The 19772-nt window shown below is 43.8% G+C and overlaps 1 protein-coding gene across 1 annotated transcript in view; it reads left to right on the top strand.

Moving 5' to 3' along the window:
* The window catches only part of LOC124613229 (synaptotagmin-5), a 128902-nt gene that overhangs the window by 45656 nt on the left and 63474 nt on the right, over positions 1-19772 (top strand). Inside the window, exons 2-3 of the mRNA XM_047141904.1 lie at positions 3597-3709; positions 17975-18237. Coding sequence (XP_046997860.1) covers positions 3597-3709; positions 17975-18237 — 376 coding nt within the window. The remainder of the gene's footprint in view (positions 1-3596; positions 3710-17974; positions 18238-19772) is intronic.

Below are 19772 nucleotides of genomic sequence, written 5' to 3'. Positions count from 1 at the left end.
ACAGACATATAGCCGGCTACCAAATTAAAAAAAAAAAGAAAAAAAAGTTCGTATCATATAATTGCAGATTAACAATTTCGGATTTTTTACTTTACTTGCACTGAGAAACTTTTCTGCTTGCCAAATTTCAGGGAGAGTCTTATACGTTCTGATGAGTGAATTTGCAAGTATCAAAATATTTAACTTAAATGGCCGTATCTTTTGACTGCACTGACTTAGAAGCTAACGTTCATTACATCGCCAACGGACCACAGATCTCAAATTTGAACAGTCGGAGAGATACACAGGCGCATACACAAAAAATAACCTTATGAGGGCTCCGTTTTTAACGCTCGAGGTACAGAACCCAAAAAAAGCTCTTGGCAAGTCATCCCACACCACACTTATTCTTCTGATTTTGTAAGATGTTTACCCTGTACAAGCGCTATGGAACAAGCATCAAGAAAATCCCTTTCTGAACGAAATTATAAAATCCGTTTCCTTATTCTGTGCACTCCAGACACCCTACTAATAACGCTAATAACCACTGCTTCCTGTAACTGAAATATTTATTTTTGTTGGGTACAGTTATAACTATTTTTCAACGTTGATCCACAATGTACGGTAGGGTATTATAATAATTACGTATCTATACAAGAAATTGTCATTAAGGATATCACAGCTAGCTTATATGTGTCTTACACTCAAATTAATATTTTAGTCAATATGTCAACTGCAAGTATTAAAATTTGTGGAGACGACAACTGGACTGAAATATTTGCTTTCGAGAAAGGCACCAGCGACTCGCCACGCCAAACATTTGTCGCTGCCATAGATCCTGAGAGAGCCGGTAGCGATCCGAAATTGTGGGCCCCCCTGGCCTCTAACGATTCTTAGCACAGGGTGTAGAGCGATAATTGAGAACCACGTACTGGAGTGGCAGCGTTATTTAACTTACAGGTCCGTAAGCCTGGGTGGGCGACAGTCGGATAAAATCCAGGTCGCTCGATCCGATCACGCTGTCTAGCACAAGTGTGCGTTTTAGACGTGTCCTCATCTCCATCCAGGTGAACTTTGAGCTGATTAGCGGCTTTCGATTTAGTTAAACACTTGACGATTAGGAACAACAGGAAAAAAAAGACTGGTTCTTCGTGCAGCTGAGATCCACTATCAGACATAACTTGGTTCATATATAGATAAATAATCGTGTCAATACCGAAAAAGGAATATACTCAAGAGTTTCGTGTCGTCTTACTACGAAAAAACCATTATCGGTAGCTCACAGACCCACCGAACGTCGAGCTCCTCTATACAGTGTGATCTAGGTATGTTAAATTTGCAGCACTGTAGCACCTGTCGAAATTTCTTCCCGTCATGTAATTCACGGAATTCCATCTGATGTAAGTATCGTTTCATTCCAGTGTATCAGAAAGTATGATTAATCAGTCCGAACTGCAGCATCTCAAATCTGCTTGTACGTTGGCGGCAGTAGACTCATTCTGCAGTCAGGTTAAACTACTGGTTCTCTAAATTTTCTCAACAGAGTTTCGTGAAAATAACATCGTCTTCCGTCCAGTGATTCATATTTAAGTTCACGAAGCGTTTCCCTAACACTCGCGTGTTGATCGAACCTAGTGGTAACAATTTCCTCGAACGATAGTCAAGAATGGTCGCTCTAGTGTTCTGTACGTGGTCTCCTTTATAGGTGAGCTACGCTTTTCTAGAATTCTCCGAATAAATTGAAGTTCACCACTCGCCTTCCCTACCACCACCCTCAGGTGCTCGTTCCATTTTACATCGCTTTGCAGCTCCACGCTCAGATATTTAATCGACGTGACTGTGCAAAGTAGCACACTATATTTGTTGTATTAGAACATCGTGCGTTTCCTACTCATTTGATTAAACTTACATGTTTCTACATTTAGAGCAAGACATTCATCACACCATCCAGGAACTTTTTCTAGGTCATTTTGTATCCTCTACGGTCACTCAACTTCGACACCTTCCCGGTCCCATCACACTTCCCTGAGGCACTCCTGACGATACCCTGGTCTCTGACGATCACTCGTCGTTGAAGACAACATACTGGGTCCTGTTGCATACGAAGCCACTCACGTATCTGGGAACCTAAACTACATGCTCAGACCTTCGTTAATAGTTTGTAGTGGAGCATCATGTCATACTTATAGGTCCTTATCCCGCCGATTTTTTAAACCATTTCTCCCCAAGTCCAGATTTACTGCAAACTGGATCTGGCAAAACTATATACTTATATGGATATGATGTCTGTTCTTTCGGACATGACCTCCTTCTTCTGTGCGGATGCACACATATTCCCCGAACTCTTACGGGACGTGGTAAGAATGTCTTCCACGAGTAATGAGTGTGTTGGGGTGGGACACTACGAATGTAGTGTGTGGACATGCAAGGTGAGAATGTGGGTCTCGCGGGAGGCTTGCGCGGGATAGTTCCTGCAGTCGCACTATCCTCTGTGCTCTCGGTGGCTCAGATAGATAGAGCGTTTGCCATGTAAGCAGTAGATCTCGGGTTCGTGTCCCGGTCGGGGCACGCATTTTCACCTGTCCCCGTTGACATATATAAACACCCATCAGCAGCTGAAGGTATTAATATAATTCTAATTTCTGGCAAAACTAGGTATCAGAGACATACTAAATGATCAAATTTCATAGATACGTGTTTACTACGTGTTGATATGGCAATGAAGAACTCTCATAACAACCTAAGATCTCACGACGAAGCTGTGCCATCTAAATGTACATACTAACTCTTCTATTAACTTTTCTCAAGAAGTTTCACTAAATAAGTGAAATAATTAAAATCTTTAAACCAATAAAGAAAATAAAAAATCAAAGACAAATGTAAAAAAACTCTTTCAAGTTAAATATATCAGTTTATCATAACAAAATCGAGGTGAAGTACCTCGACTCAAATAAATCCAAAACATATAATAGCAAGCTTAGTAAAAAATATAAAAGAGTAAATACTAAATAACAAACATAAAAGAGTACATACTAATAATAACGATGCTATGAAGACAGTAGACGGTATTTCATTGTTAAGTTTTTCTACTTTGAAGTTAAATAAAATGTAAATGTCATGTGACTAGGGCCTCCCGCCGGGTAGACCGTTCGCCGGGTGCAAGTCTTTCGATTTGAGAAAATCTCTGACCCAGCCGTGAATCGAACCCGGGCCCTTAGGACTGACATGCTGTCGCGCTGACCACTCAGCTACCGGGGCGGATACTTTGAACTTAACTATAGACTAAATAACTGGCCAAAGAAAAATAAGAGGACTTTTTTCTACAAATTATTTGTAGTTCCTGTACACATGAGAAACTCTCATTGTGTGTGAGTGTCACATATATGTATATGACTGAGTAAAAGGAGACAAGCACCACATGTAGGTGGAACACTGTTGCTGAGCTGCTTTATCTATTTCTACTTACTAGGAGAAAGTTTCCGACATTACCACTTTCTCATGCCTGCCTCGTTAATTTTTTTCTCTTGTCTCGCACCAAATGACTGTGAAATGTAAGATAATTTGTGTGTTTTCATGTGCAGAGAGCTTTCATTTGCGCCACGTGTGTTGCGTTCCAGTGAGGAGGCGCTGGTGGAGGACACTGGAGAGGGCGACAAATTCTGGGTGCCGCCCAGCCTGCACCGGCAGAACAGCTTCTGCCCCAGTGACGTCATACAGGACACGTCTGGAGGTAGGCTCTATAAAGCGTTGTGCGTTTGCTCAAAAAATAAAATACTCAAATCTTCAAAAATGTTCAAATGTGCGTGAATTCTTAAGGCACCAAACTACTGGGGTCATCGGTCCCTAGACTTACATACTAATTAAACTAACTTATGCTAAGAACAACACACACTCCCATGCCCGAGGGAGCTCACTCGAACCTCCGGCGGGAGGGCTCAGACCTTCGCTTGCTCCATTCACACTTTCTCTGTTAATCGCTTCCACTACCCACAACATGCACTTTTCTGTTCTTCGATAAAACAAATTGCACTGCAGATATGAGGTGGACGAAAAGTTAGAATCAACTACAGTATCAGTGTGTGTCAGATCAATTCACTCAATAAAGACGGACAACTTTTCTTCAGTAGGAAAGAATACACAAATTTATTGATTAGATTTTTTTTTCAGTTAGACTCATGTGTCAATGACAACTTACACAGTAAAAAAATCCAAAATTTAGAAAAGGAGCTACATCTGAATAACAAATTGTATGAATTTGCAGAATGAAAAAAAAATGAAAATGACAGCAGCAATAATAACAGAAATAGCTAAGGCAGCGACTGGAATTCTTCATGAGATCGTTGAAAATACAGGTCTATACAGTGAGGTGTCAAAACTCATGGGATAGCGATATGCTCATATACAAATGGCTACAGTATTGCGCACACGAGGCATAAAAGTGCATTGGCGGAGCTGTCATTTGTACTCAAGTGAAAAAATTTCCGATGTGATTATAGCCCCGAGTTAGCAGTTAACAGATTTGAACTTAGAATGGTAGTTGGGGCTAGAATATGCGACATTCTGTTTCGGAAATCTGGAGTGAATTCAGTCTTCTGCCGTCCACAGTGTCAAGCGTTGTGCCGATAATACCAAATTTCAGGCATTACCACGTACCACGGACAACCCGACTTAACGACCGAGTGCAGCGGCGTTTGCGTAGAGTTGACAGTGCTAACAAACAAGCAACGCTGTATGAAATAATCGCAGAAATCTATGTGGGATGTATCCGTTAGGAGAGTGCGGCGAAATCTGGCGTTAATAGGCTATGGCAACAGACGACCGACGCGAGTGTCTTGGCTGACAGCACGACATCGCCTGCAGGGCCCCTCCTCCATTCGTGAGCGTATCGGTTTGACTCTAGATAAACTGGAGAACCGTGGCATGGTCAGCTGACCTAATTTTAGTTGGTAAGATCTGATGGTAGGGTCCGAGTGTGGCGTATACCTCACGAAGCCATGGACCCAAGTTGTCAACAAGGCATTTTGCAAGCTGGTAGTAGATCCATAATGGTGTGGTCGGTGTTTACGTGGAAAGAACCGGGTCCTCCTGTCCAGCTGAACCGATCATTGACTCGAAATGGTTATTCGCCTGCTTGGAGATTATTTGCAGCCATTCATCGACGTCATGTTCCCAAACAACGATGGAATTTTCATGGATGACATTGCACCAAATCATCTGACAAAATTGTTCGCGACTGGTTTAAAGAACATTCCGGACAATTCGAACGAATGATTTGGCCGTTCATATTGACCGACATTAATGCCATCGAACATTAATGGGACATAATCGAGAGGTTAGTTCGTCTACAAAATCCTGCACCGACAACACTATCGCAATTATGGATAGCTATAGATGTCGCATGTCTCAATACCTCTGACTACCAGTGACTTGTTGAGCCCGTGCCACGTCCAGTTGCTGCACTACGCAAGGAAAAATACGGTCCCATACGATATTAGGAGATATCCCATGATTTATCACCTCGTTGTAAATATCTTATGAAAAGACAGAACTAATGATGCACAACAAAACTAACCAACAAGAATGTGAGTATCCAAATTCTGAACAGATAAGGGAGTGCAGAAATGTAAATGTTTACGGGATGGATAACACCAGCAGAGTTACCAACTATGCCATTAAAGTAGAGAGCAAAGAAGATAGAAATATCGCACCAATTAAGGTAAAACGTTTAGAACAAAAAAAATCGATCTCATTCAACGTAAAACTCAGGCAGTACAATTCAATGATAAAACCAGAAATTTAGAATTAGATGGAACGCTTGCTACAGAACATGGAAACGAAGTGAAGAAAGTTCTGAGCAAGATCCCAGCGCCCAAGAAAGACGGACAAGAATACGAATTACGATAAAACAAGGAACTATATGAAAATACTGACGAACTCGCAGCATCCTTTAAGAAAAGAGGACTGAGTATCTATGATCGTGTCAAAACCATGGCACCGAGGAGAACGACAAAGAGAATCCAGGAATACTTTAAAAGCAAGAATGAATTAGCTGAGAGACGTACAGGAAGATATGGCAGAAATGGTCATTACACTAGACACCGTAAAAAAAAAAAACAGAACAGAATATAGGAAATGTAATAAAGGGATTGAAAGCCCGAAAGCTCTCCAAGGAGACGGGAAGTAACTGGCAGCAGGGATGCAAGAAAGCCCATCCAGAAAAAATTAAGGAAAAACAATAAATGGCCGACGCTTAAAGCAGTTCATACATGACTTGAACTAAAAGGAATAATAATAACGTAATAAACACATACCATAGTCATTTACTTCATTTTAAAATACTAATAATGAATAATTGAAGGTGCAAGTGTCGGTCTTGGCCTAATAATAGGAACCATCCTAAAAGCTGTTTGGATTTATTTGGTAAAACAACATAATACCCACCTAAGCTTGGTTGTATCAAGTAAGCAAGTCCCTGTCGTCTTTACATCAACGCTGCCTTTTTTTAAATAATTCATTTATTTTCGTAAGCATTCTGGATAATTTTACGCGTCCGCCCAGGATAATCTTTCCTGTGCAGCTCTCTTAATCGTAGGGTAGCACTTACACCCAACATCTTCAATTATTTCTTGGACGTACTCTGCCTCTAGAGTTTTCTCCTTTACGCCTCCCTCCAGTACCATGGAAATTGTTCACTGATGGCTTAACACACCTCCATTAACACTGTCCTCCCTTCTAGTCAGGGGTTTACAAGTATTCCTCTCCTCCCTGGTGATGCGGAGAAATTCCTCGTTCCTTTTTATACAATTTAATTCCAATCCTATTTCCGTAACACAACATCTGAAACAATTCGATTATCTCCTTTTATGGTTCTCCCACAGTTTACAATCACGATTTCATTAATTGTGAAACGTCCCCTTAGAAAAATTTATGAATTGCTGTGCTGATAAACCTCTTACATTTTTTGATTTTCAAACAGCTGAGCAGAACAGAAAGAACTCAGACATTTCGCTCTTTACCTATTCTGATCAACACTAGACTGACACACAATATGTTTAGCGCAACGCAATCTGACTTTCAATAATCTCTACAAAACAATGGCCCTGACTAACAATAACCTATACCTTTCATGAATCACTTACCTCACAAAAATCTTAGTTACTCGAACTACTGCAACACAGCGAGCGCCACTACTGGCAGCTAAATAAAAGATTCAAACTACTGAAGGCACTGACTACTGATATGCATATAGTTAGCAAATGAAAGATTTTGATAGAGAACAAACAATGTATTTACCTTAATAGTGTTCAAAAGTCATAGTATATATATAACAGTTCATGACATACAGTCTTACAAATTTACTGTCTCTGATGGACACATGTCCAGATCATCCGCTCTCAAAACTCCACCATCTCTCTTTCCACATCCACCACTGCTGGCGGCTCACCTCCAACTGCGCAACGCTACGCGCTGTTCACATCCAACTGCCCAACACTACAATAGCAAATTCCAACAATGCAAACCAGCCACAGACTGCACACAGCTCAGTCAGTGATTTTCATATAGAGCGATACGTGGCGTTACCAACATAAACACCTAAACTGCCTACTTACAAATGGCCTACATTATCAGAAAAAATTTCTGAAATTAAGATCTATTTTTGCTACTAGAAGATTTCTTTTGAAAAGGGGACCAAAGCCCATCTACTTCTTAGATCCTCCTTGCTTCATCTGTCACCTGCTGTTTTTCTTCGAAGGCAGATGAATCTCTTCACTTCAGCTACTTCGTAATCCTCTATTTTAATATCAAGTTTGACGCTGATCTCATTTCTGCTACTCCTCAACTCTTTGTCGTTGTTTAGTTTACTCTCAGTCCCTCTTCTGTGGTCAGTAGCCTATGCATTCCATTGAACTGGTTCTATAATTCTTCCTCGCTTTCACACAGCATATCGAAATCATCTGAGAATTTCATCACTGATATCGTTTCTGTCCAAATTTTAATCCCTCTTTTGTATGTTTCTTATATTTCCTTCATTGCTTCCCTGACACAAAAATGAGTAGTAGAGGAGAAAGACTATATCCTGCCCCACGCATTTGTTATTGTAACTATTTGTCTCTTGATCTCCCATTCTTATTGTTGCCTCTTGGCTCTCGTACACTGCCTGATCGAAAGTATCTGTACTCCTATAATATGGGGTGTGTCCAGCGTTCGCCGTTATGACGGCTTGAACTCTGTTGGAGACACTTTCAATAAGACGCTGGAAATATGTGGAGGAGTGGCAGCCCACTCCTCAAGAGCTGAGGCCAGTCCGTTTCAGGAATGTTATTGTCCACATATCTTTTCCTTACAGAAGCTGCTTTTTGACAGTGGGTATTGTCTTGTTGATACCATCAATCATCGTCTCCTCTGCTACACGCAATACACAATGCTGTAGAATTGTGTTCACATCCTTTCACATTCAGCGTTTTCTTGAGTACAGTAAGGGGACCACGCTTAACCACGAAAAACACCACCACACCGTAACACCGCCTCCTCTGTACTTCACTGCTGGCGTGACACATAATAGTAGGTAAATTCCAGTCATTCGCCAAACCAAACCCTTCCATCGGATAGCCATAGGGTATAGCATAACTCATCACTGCAAATCACTCGTCTCAAGTAGTCCACCGTCCAGTAGCGTTGCTCTTTGCAACACTTTGAGCGTCGGTTAGCAATGATTGCACAGAAGTATGACTTATGAGAAACTGCTCGACCATTGTTCCCCATTCCAGAATGAGGTTTTCACTCTGCAGTAGAGTGTGCGCTGATATGAAACTTCCTGGCAGAATTAAAACTGTGCGCTGGACCGAGATTCGAACTCGGGATCTTTGCCTTTCGTGGGAAAGTGCTCTACCAACTGAGCTACCCAAGCACGACTCACGACCCGTCCTCACAGCTTCAATTCTGCCAGTACCGCGTCTCCTACGTTCCTAAGGTTCCCAGAAGAGCTTCTGTGAAGTTTGGAAGGTAGGAGACGAGTTACTGGCAGAATTGAAGCTCTGAGGACCAGTCGTGAGTCGCGCTTGGGTTGCTCAGAGTTCGAATCTCGGTCCGGCACACAGTTTTAATTCTGCCAGGAAGTTTCATTGTTCCCCATTCTCTTTCATCCCTACACACAATGATTGTGCTAGCTGTAATGCAGGTAGCGCTTTGGACCTCGTGAGTCACTTGCTTCAGTTAATTTCATGCGATACATTACAAATACCCACTAAAATGGATGACGGTCCCTGTCAGTTAGTACATGAAGTCTGCCACGTTTCCTTTGGCCACGATTGTGCCTTCATGTTTTCACTTCACAATCACATCACCAACGACGGTCTTGGGCAGCTTCATCCAGTGACTAGTTCACGTCTGAAATTACTGTGCTCTCCTGATCGAATAATTCTAAATGGCTCTGAGTACTATGGGACTTAACATCTATGGTCATCAGTCCCCTAGAACTTAGAACTACTTAAACCTAACTAACCTAAGGACATCACACAACACCAAGTCATCACGCGGCAGAGAAAATCCCTGACCCCGCCGGGAATCGAACCCGGGAACCCGGGCGTGGGAAGCGAGAACGCTACCGCACGACAACGAGCTGCGGACAAGAATAATTCTGCTATTATTGCTCTACAGACAACATAATAGTCGCCGCCTCCTTTTACACTGGCGAGTCCTCCTCTGGTGACGTGTAGAGGTCAATTTCAGGTTACACAGTGGTACCAGAATACTTCTGATCACCTACAGAACATACACTCCTGGAAATTGAAATAAGAACACCGTGAATTCATTGTCCCAGGAAGGGGAAACTTTATTGACACATTCCTGGGGTCAGATACATCACATGATCACACTGACAGAACCACAGGCACATAGACACAGGCAACAGAGCATGCACAATGTCGGCACTAGTACAGTGTATATCCATCTTTCGCAGCAATGCAGGCTGCTATTCTCCCATGGAGACGACCGTAGAGATGCTGGATGTAGTCCTGTGGAACGGCTTGCCATGCCATTTCCACCTGGCGCCTCAGTTGGACCAGCGTTCGTGCTGGACGTGCAGACCGCGTGAGACGACGCTTCATCAAGTCCCAAACATGCTCAATGGGGGACAGATCCGGAGATCTTGCTGGCCAGGGTAGTTGACTTACACCTTCTAGAGCACGTTGGGTGGCACGGGATACATGCAGACGTGCATTGTCCTGTTGGAACAGCAAGTTCCCTTGCCGGTCTAGGAATGGTAGAACGATGGGTTCGATGACGGTTTGGATGTACCGTGCACTATTCAGTGTCCCCTCGACGATCACCAGTGGTGTACGGCCAGTGTAGGAGATCGCTCCCCACACCATGATGCCGGGTGTTGGCCCTGTGTGCCTCGGTCGTATGCAGTCCTGATTGTGGCGCTCACCTGCACGGCGCCAAACACGCATACGACCATCATTGGCACCAAGGCAGAAGCGACTCTCATCGCTGAAGACGACACGTCTCCATTCGTCCCTCCATTCACGCCTGTCGCGACACCACTGGAGGCGGGCTGCACGATGTTGGGGCGTGAGCGGAAGACGGCCTAACGGTGTGCGGTACCGTAGCCCAGCTTCATGGAGACGGTTGCGAATGGTCCTCGCCGATACCCCAGGAGCAACAGTGTCCCTAATTTGCTGGGAAGTGGCGGTGCGGTCCCCTACGGCACTGCGTAGGATCCTACGGTCTTGGCGTGCATCCGTGCGTCGCTGCGGTCCGGTCCCAGGTCGACGGGCACGTGCACCTTCCGCCGACCACTGGCGACAACATCGATGTACTGTGGAGACCTCACGCCCCACGTGTTGAGCAATTCGGCGGTACGCCTACCCGGCCTCCCGCATGCCCACTATACGCCCTCGCTCAACGTCCGTCAACTGCACATACGGTTCACGTCCACGCTGTCGCGGCATGCTACCAGTGTTAAAGACTGCGATGGAGCTCCGTATGCCACGGCAAACTGGCTGACACTGACGGCGGCGGTGCACAAATGCTGCGCAGCTAGCGCCATTCGACGGCCAACACCGCGGTTCCTGGTGTGTCAGCTGTGCCGTGCGTGTGATCATTGCTTGTACAGCCCTCTCGCAGTGTCCGGAGCAAGTATGGTGGGTCTGACACACCGGTGTCAATGTGTTCTTTTTTCCATTTCCAGGAGTGTATATCTACAGTTGTATTCCGCTAAGCACCTTACGGTGTATGGCCGAGGTTAGTTATGGAACCCTATCTTTCCCTTGATTTCCTTTTCCATTCACGAATTGCGCGTGGGAAGTGTGTCTGTCGATAAAGCTCCGTGTGCTCTAATTTCTCTAACTTTCTCGGCGAGACGTATGTGAAAGCCATTAATCTGTTACCCGACTCTTCTCAAAATTTGAGCAGTAAATCTCCACTTGAGACAGAGCGCCTCTCTTGAAGCTTCTTTTCCCACTTGAGTTTGTTGAGTATCTCTGACAACGCTCTCGCGCCAACGAGGCCGTGACAAAACAAGCCGCTCTTCGATCTATCTTCTCTGTATCTTAAACATTAATCCCACTTGGTACGGTTCCCAGACTGATGAAAAATACTAAAAAATCGATAAAACTAGTGTCTCGTAAGAAACTTATTTCCGTAATACTCTTCTAATGAATCTCACACTGACTTTTGCTTTTTCGACCATTTGTTTTATGTGATCATTCCACTTAAGGTCTCTTCGGATGGCTACTTCTGCGTATTTTACGCTTGTTACAGTTTCCAGTAACTTTATACCGATGGTGTAATCGAAGAGTAGTGAATCTCTTCGGCTATTTATGCGCAATAGTTCCGTTTATTTACTTTCAGTGAGTACTGCCAGTTTCAATTAATTTAAATAAAATTTGCTGTTGCTTTCTTAATGCTATCTTTACTATATGCTACATTGTTTTGAAACGATTATGAGGTTTATATGCTGTTCTTACAAACCCACAGATTGTGGACAAAAATATGGGAAACATCAACAACACAACACTTTACCATACCTAAAATGGTGTAGGAAAACCGTTGGCATTCGAACCAGCTTCTAATCGGCTCGGAACGAATAAATAATGAATAAATACCGGTCCTGAATGGTTTTAAAGGCAGTCATATACCATTCTTCCTGCAAAATAGTGGCAAGTTCAGGTAAAGATGATGGAGGTGGCTATAGATCACGCACCCTTCTCTCACCAGATCACCAAGTCTCATTAACACTGAGACCTGGTGACTGTGGTGGCCAAGACAGGTGCGACAATTCATCCTCGTGCTCATAAAACAAGCCCTGGACCATGATGCGAGTTGTGTGAATAGGGGTCCTATCGTATTGGAACATATCATCAAGACTGGGGAGCAAACAGTGTACCATGTAATGCAACCTGATCAGCGAAAATGATCACATAATCAGTAATGCGACTTTCAGAAATAACCATGCTACCCATGGAGTACCACGATATGGCTGCCCAAATCATCACCGAACACCCGCCATGTTTCACTTTTGGGACGTAAATCAGGATAGCCGGAACGGGGGTTTGAACCGTCGTCCTCCCGAATGCGAGTCCATTGCTAACCACTGCACCACCTCGTTCGGATTTTATATCCAGGTCAGAAAAAAATAAGACGTAGTACATGCTCAAATATTTGGTTATGTATGTGTCTTAGTAAAGTTGATCGTAATATATTTAAGGGGAGGTTTACTATCTTTGGCCCGAAAAAAGCATGTTTTTTGGGAATTTTTTCTCGGAATGTGTTATATATATCAATGTCACATTTGGTCAAAATGTTTATTGATATTTCCTCTACAAACTGGATTTTTTTCGACCGGAAATGTCGAAGGGTAAAGGCGGAAGTGCCGTCGGAACGAAACAAAATTTCGATGTAGACCTCCACGCGCGGTATGTCACAGGTCGCCTGAACTCAAAATTGAGTTGACGTTAGCGAAGTATATGAGTCTTTAGGAGTTGTACCTCGCTTAAGCTATTAGGACCATAGGAACAAAATGGCGGCCATTTGAAAAAAATAGGGTTTTTTCATCGATTTTTCGACTTCATCGGCCAAGTAAAAATATTTATAGTTAATGGATCGGAATAAAAGTGGTACAACTCCTAGACAATTTAGTTAGCTTCGTTGGAAACAAAGAATCATGCCAATCGGTTCAGTAGATTTGAAGTTACCATACCGCGCGATAAACGAAACGTCATTTCGAGAAAAACGCGTTTGAAGTTGTGACTACATATAAATGCAATATTATGCAACGTACGTTCAATCTGCTATTGCGGATCCATAAACTAGTCCTTCCTCTTCCTCACAGATGGCGTTCTGATCGATCTGGGCCATACTGCGCTGCTGCAGAGCCGCTCGTACGGCCGGTGACAAGCGGTTTTCGGCCGCTTGAATCCGGTGGTCGTCCGAATGCTTGGCGAACTGCGTCGAACAGAGTCCCAGGGTGACGTCCATCGTTGTCATGCTCTTCAGAATTGCTGAATACCCTTCGCTGAAGCTTCTCACGGCCAGAAAAGTCGCAATCTCCACAGTCTTCGCACCAGAATGCAACCGCTTGGGGGCTAACTTCCAAACACATGCGTTCAAACTTTCATTCGAATTTTGTGTGTTTCCTTACAAGCACCGGTACAATAACTCATCCCCCGAAAGAAAAAAACTGGTGCGTGAAAAAGGCCGGTTTCAGGCAGGTGCATTTTTTTATTATTATTTTTTTTCAACAGCGATTAACAAACATTTCCGTTCGTATTCAGAAAAACCGTTATAGGGGTGGATTCTAAACACACTTATCGATCCAAAAATGCAATTTCAAAAAAATCAATTGTTTGAACCAAAAGATAGTAAACCTCCCCTTAAGTCATTAACAGTGCGGTGTGTGCCGGATCGAGACTCGAATTCGGGACCTTTGCCTTTCGCAGGCAAGTGCTCTATCATCTGAGCTACCCAAGCACGACTCACGACCCATCCTCACAGCTTCAATTCCGCCAGTACCTCGTCTCCTACCTTCCAAACTTCACAGAAGCTCTCCTACGAACCTTGCAGATCTAGCACTCCTGGTTTCATGCATGAATTGTGTTGTGCAGGTGCCGGATGTCAGCTTCTAGAACGGAGTTGCATGCATGTTGCACTTAGTCGGTCAATACAGGGACCGTTAATGTTGCTTGTGGATGACGCTGGAGTTGTCGTCCGGTGATGGCCCATATGTGCTCCATTGGAGACAGATTTGGTGGTAGAGCAGGCAAGGCAACATGTCGATGTTCTGTAGAGTTCGGTGGGATACAACAGCGGTATGTGGGCGAGCATTATCCTGTTGGAATACACCTCCTGCAATGCTGTTCTCGAATGGCAACATAACAGGTCAAATCACCAGACTGACGTACAAATTAGCAGTCAGGTTGCGTGGGATATCCACAAGAGTGCTCCTGCTGTCATACGAAATGGCACCCCAAACCATAATTCCACGTGTAATGTAGGTTCCAGCTTGTCTAGCACGCACACGGTTCGGTTGCGGGCCATTAACCGGCCTCCTCCTCACAAACACATGGCCATCACTGGCACCGAGGCAGAACCAGCTTTGAACACAAAACACAACAAAGCTCCGCCCTAGCCTTCAATGAACTCTCGCTTGACACCACTCAAGTCGCAAATGGTGTAATTTGGCATCAGTGGATTGCACGCTAAAGAGTGTCTGACTCCGAGCTATCCGCTGTTATCGTGGTGCAAACTGCTGCTCATATTGCTGCTGTAGATGCTGTACGATGCACCAGAGCCACACGCCGAAGACGACGGTCTTCCCTCTCGGTAGTGCCACGTGGTCGTCCGGAGCCACCTCTTCTTGCGACCGTACATTATCGTAACCACCGCTGCTGGCAATCACGTACAGTGGCTACATTCCCGCCAAGTCTTTCTGCAATATCGCAAAAGGAACATCCATCTTCCTGTAGCCCTTCTACACGGCCTCTTTCAAGCTCAGTGACGTTGATAATAACGTCTCTGATGCCTTAAAGCTATTCTTGACTAATATCTACTCACCACGTCCAATCTCAATGATAACTAACGCTCACGACCGTGACAGCGTTTATTTAAAACAAACCTGATTTGCATCGTCATAGTGACGCTACTAGTGCCACTCTTATGCGACTGGGGCGAAATCTGAATAAATATCATCTTCCAGATGCAGGAACACGCCTACAAACTTTCGTTTATATCGCACAACTCCTTCTTGGTGTTAGGATTTTTTGTTGCGTCAGTGTATTGCATTTCCGCTTATTGTGATGACGCACTCGCTTTCGGCCTCTTGCGAATTCCGTTTATTATGTGGTGAGAGTATTAATGTCATCCTAGGCGTTACGTTTAACATTTAAAAAAGCTACCTCGCCTCCATTACCAGTATTATCAGCCACTCGATGTGACCGAACACCGTCATAGTTCAAGGGAACTTCATCGCCAGAGTCATCTGCCACAGTGCGACTGGATTAGATCTCTTCATCATCTGTTTTACTGAAGTGTTTCTTGCCAATGTCGTCATAATCTGAGATGTCTACATGGTCGAACACTATACAATTATCCTCAGCTACCACCTGTGGGAAATACAGAGACCTCAAAAACCAAGGAAGCAACCAAATTAATACAACCTAAATGATTAAATCACTATTAGCTGAATTTAAGAAGGAGTAATTGTGTTACCGTCTAAAGAAAGTTGGTTTAGCTACATTTACGTGAATTTATAACACATGATACAATGAAGGCTTTCACGACCGGATGTTTCAGCTGCCAAGAATTCTTCATGGCTGTGTGGCCGTGGACCATGGAACTCTTCTATCCCTGAAGTTTCGTCCAAAGCTCCTGACTGTGCTGAGTCTTGTCAACTGACGAGTCGGACGTCGAAGAACGACCTAAATACCGTGGAAAGTGGGCGTGGACTGGATCTACAAAGAGCCATGGACTGTGCGGCTGGTCACGACGGAGGTTCGAGTCCTCCCTCGGGCATGGGTGTGCGTGTTTGTCCTTAGGATAATTTAAGTAGTGTGTAAGCTTAGGGACTGATGATCTTAGCATAAGATTTCACACACATTTTTTTTTCTGCAAAGAGAAAAGAGAATACACGGTTGAAGGAACATAAAAGTCTTCGCCGACTAGGGAAAACAGACAAGTCAGCCGTGGCGGAACATGCTCTTCAGTCGGGTGATCACGTAGTGAAATTTTCGGAAACTGAAGTTTTATGTACTATGACGAACTATTATCCACGGCTATATAGAGAAGCCATCGAAATATATAAACATGGTGATAATTTTAATAGAAAAGAAGCTATGAAACGCAGGGATATATGGACAGTGGCGCTACAGAATCGATGACAAGGTTTTATCTTTGACGCACTATGATCGATAGTTATACTTTATCCTTGACAAGGTTCATCACTGCTATCACTTGAAATCCAGACCACGCCCACTTTCCACGGTATTTAGGCCGTCCTTCGACTCATCAGTCGGCAAGACTCAGTACAACCAGGAGCACCTCCGAAGATTTCCAACGTAGCTTTGGACGAAACGTCAGGGATAGAAGACTTCCATGGACCACGGCCATACAACCCGGAAGAATTCTCGGCAGCTTATCACACATGGCCAACCAAAACGAAAACTGAAAATTGTATACCTGGGATACTACATTTCTTAACAACATATCAATCCCATCAATAAGGACGTCGTAAGGCAAGGTCACAACACCCAGTTCAATCGCAGTCCATTTTCTTAAGTAAAGTAGCAAAATAGCATCATTACGAAAAACATGACGAATTTTGCTGGATACATATGACACGCTATGTGTAATAGAGGTGCTCCTTTGGTTGATTGTACGATAAGCATTCTAATGGCGTCAGTTCTGGATATTCCGGTCATTCATTGTTGTCAGAAGGAAGAATTGCTACTGTAGTTGTATAAGGGTCAGAGGAAGTTTTGACGATGTTAGTACCGTCGACTGGCGGTAAAGCATCCAGGTCATTATCCTCGGGAAATCGAGGAATGTACATTGAGAGCTTTGTTACTTTCCATTACAACGAATAATATCTTATTGGGGAGAAGAGGAGTTTGTGGCACAACTTGACTAGAAGAAGCGATCGGTTGGTAGGACATGTTCTGAGGCATCAAGGGATCACCAATTTAGTACTGGAGGGCAGCGTGGAGGGTAAAAATCGTAGAGGGAGACCAAGAGATGAAAACATTAAGCAGATTCAGAAGGATGTAGGCATCAGTAGGTACTGGGAGTTGAAGAAGCTTGCACAGGATAGAGTAGCATGGAGAGCTGCATCAAATCAGTCTCAGGACTGAAAACCACAACAACAGCAACAACAATATCTTGCAATTTGAAATATCTATTCATACCGACTGGCAGTTCTCAGTTGGTGGCCGGATTGAGATTGTGTGATAGAATGTTAGTTCTCGAAGTAATTGAAATATTTATAGATTTGCTTAGCTGTATTTAGCGCTAATTCCACGATCCTTTTACTTCTGCCGCTAATAGACTCCATTTTATTCTTCGAGTCCGTCATAATATGCTGCTCCAGACATCAGAACCTACTGCAATTTGCTATTTGCACTTGATAAACAATGCGTATGAAAATAAGGAAGTAATATGTCACTGAGAGATTAACTGTCGTCGCAGCTAATACGATAAGGAGCGTGACCGACTGCATTCGGCTCAGTTGTCGTACCATCACTTGCCATTGTTTACGGCTCGTTTCCGGTTGCACGTACGATAGTGTCTCAATGCCAAATTTCTTTTCTGCGAAACATACAAATATAATAGTTTACCCCTAAGGCGGTTCGACTTAAACGAGCCACCTGCAATAAAAACTTCAAAATTGTCCTTTTTGCACTTAACGATAGTCTACCTCTGACGTTCAGAATTAAAAATATATGACTAGCCCTCGTGTATTGGACGTTAAACGCGTATGATGAAAGTTGTGTGCCTTTTGCAGAGTCGAGCCCGTGCACGCCGCAGGGCTTGCCGCTGTCGCCGCAGCACGTACAGCAACAGCAGCAGCAGCAGCCGACGCCGGGAGCGGTGACGCCGGAGGCGCCCACAGTGGCGGGAGCGGGGGCGGAGGCGGGGGCGGTGGCACTGCCGCTGGCGCGCAGCGACAAGCACGTGGTGCTGGCCACGGCGCCTGCGCGGCCACGCGTCTCCTCCATGCACACCAAGCTGGACCACACCAAGATAGACACCTCCCTCTACCAGAAGGTAACCCCAACGCTGGCTACCTGTGTTCAGCTCTGTGCAACCGAGATTGCTGTAACTCCGTGTCGTACTAGTCTCTCCCTCTCCTTGCGTCCCGCTGTGGCATCTATAATCTATCGTGAATCTGTCTGCAGAGTATTTTAGACAGAAACGGAAGTACGATATGTGTTCAAAAAATCAGGGAATTTTTCGTTTTTCACATGAAAGCGTCGATATTACTCGTGTATGTAAATTACTTCAGATATGAATCGCTAATAATTACGATACTAATAATACGTAAACAGTGGTTGAGCCCGCAGCATATAGGTCCTGTACGTACGTACTTGTGGCGCAGTAATTGTTTTACCTGTGAGGTTACTGCACAAGTGTACGCGCATGTGACTGATTGCTACGAATTCAATATATGTAAAGTTATAAATCGTTAAGCGTGGAAACGCATTTAGCTCAGTTACTTATTCCGGTGTCATTGTGAAGACCTTGCGGGGCACTGCTAGGAGACGAAGCGAGATAATACAAAATGAAAATCAGCCTAGTACAAGTGAAAGTCAGTATTAAAATGAAAATTACAAAATAATGAAAGCTGGCTCATATGACGCATAAATATGCTCCGAATGATAAAAAAACGCAAGTGAGAGTAAAGATCGCGTCGGAAGGAATCCAAAAAGCCTACAATGTCCGGTGCCGAGCGAATGATCAGAACTACGGCAGCGTCAAAAAGGAAATGAAAACACGGTGTAAAGTGATTACGTAGCCGGCCTGTCATCGAACATACAGCGGGCAGCGAAAATCTAAACTTACTATTTGTCTGTTTATAAGCAACACACAACTTCGTGTAACCATTCTCTTAAAGAGATCGATAATTAAATTATATTTTAATTTTTCATTCTTACTGTAATTGTTATGATTTTATCCCGACGTTTTCACGAAAAATCTACGGCGCGGACTGAACTATCTGCGTAGAAAATTTTTGGAAACAATTTCTTTTATTCCTCTACATCAATATTATGCCCTTCAAAATTATCAACATTTGGTATTATACGCTTCTGTCAGTATTTTTCCAATCCCCGAAACTCTTCTGGGACTCTTCTCTTTGGGACAGCTTTATGCTCTCTCAGCGATGCGTTTTTATGCTTACCTGAGCTTCTAAACCGACGACCCTTTAAGGTTTTCTTTATTACTGGGAACTTTTGAAATTCACGTGAGGCAGCGTCTGACGAATACGGAGACTGGGACATCTTTACAGTATTATTTTTTGCCAAACCTTCACGAACAAGCAACAAGTTCGGGGAGGGGTATTCTCGTGGTGCAAAAGCCATTAATTGCTTCGTCACAAATCCACGGATTTTTTATCGTATCCGTTCACACAAACGGCGCAGAACCTCTAACTAGTATTGCTTATTGATCGTTCGACCTTGTGGCAATAACCCAAGGTGAACTATGCCGTTAAAATTGAAGAATACCGTGAGGATAACCTTCACATTTGACGGCACTTGAGCTTTTGTTCGGTCTTGCCGATCCAAAAGTGCTGTTACGGGGAC

The sequence above is a fragment of the Schistocerca americana genome, chromosome 4, assembly GCF_021461395.2.
Source record: "Schistocerca americana isolate TAMUIC-IGC-003095 chromosome 4, iqSchAmer2.1, whole genome shotgun sequence".
Lineage (NCBI taxonomy): Eukaryota > Metazoa > Arthropoda > Insecta > Orthoptera > Acrididae > Schistocerca > Schistocerca americana.
The sequence above is the reverse complement of the archived record's forward strand: the minus strand, read 5'-3'. Positions and strand labels throughout refer to the sequence as shown.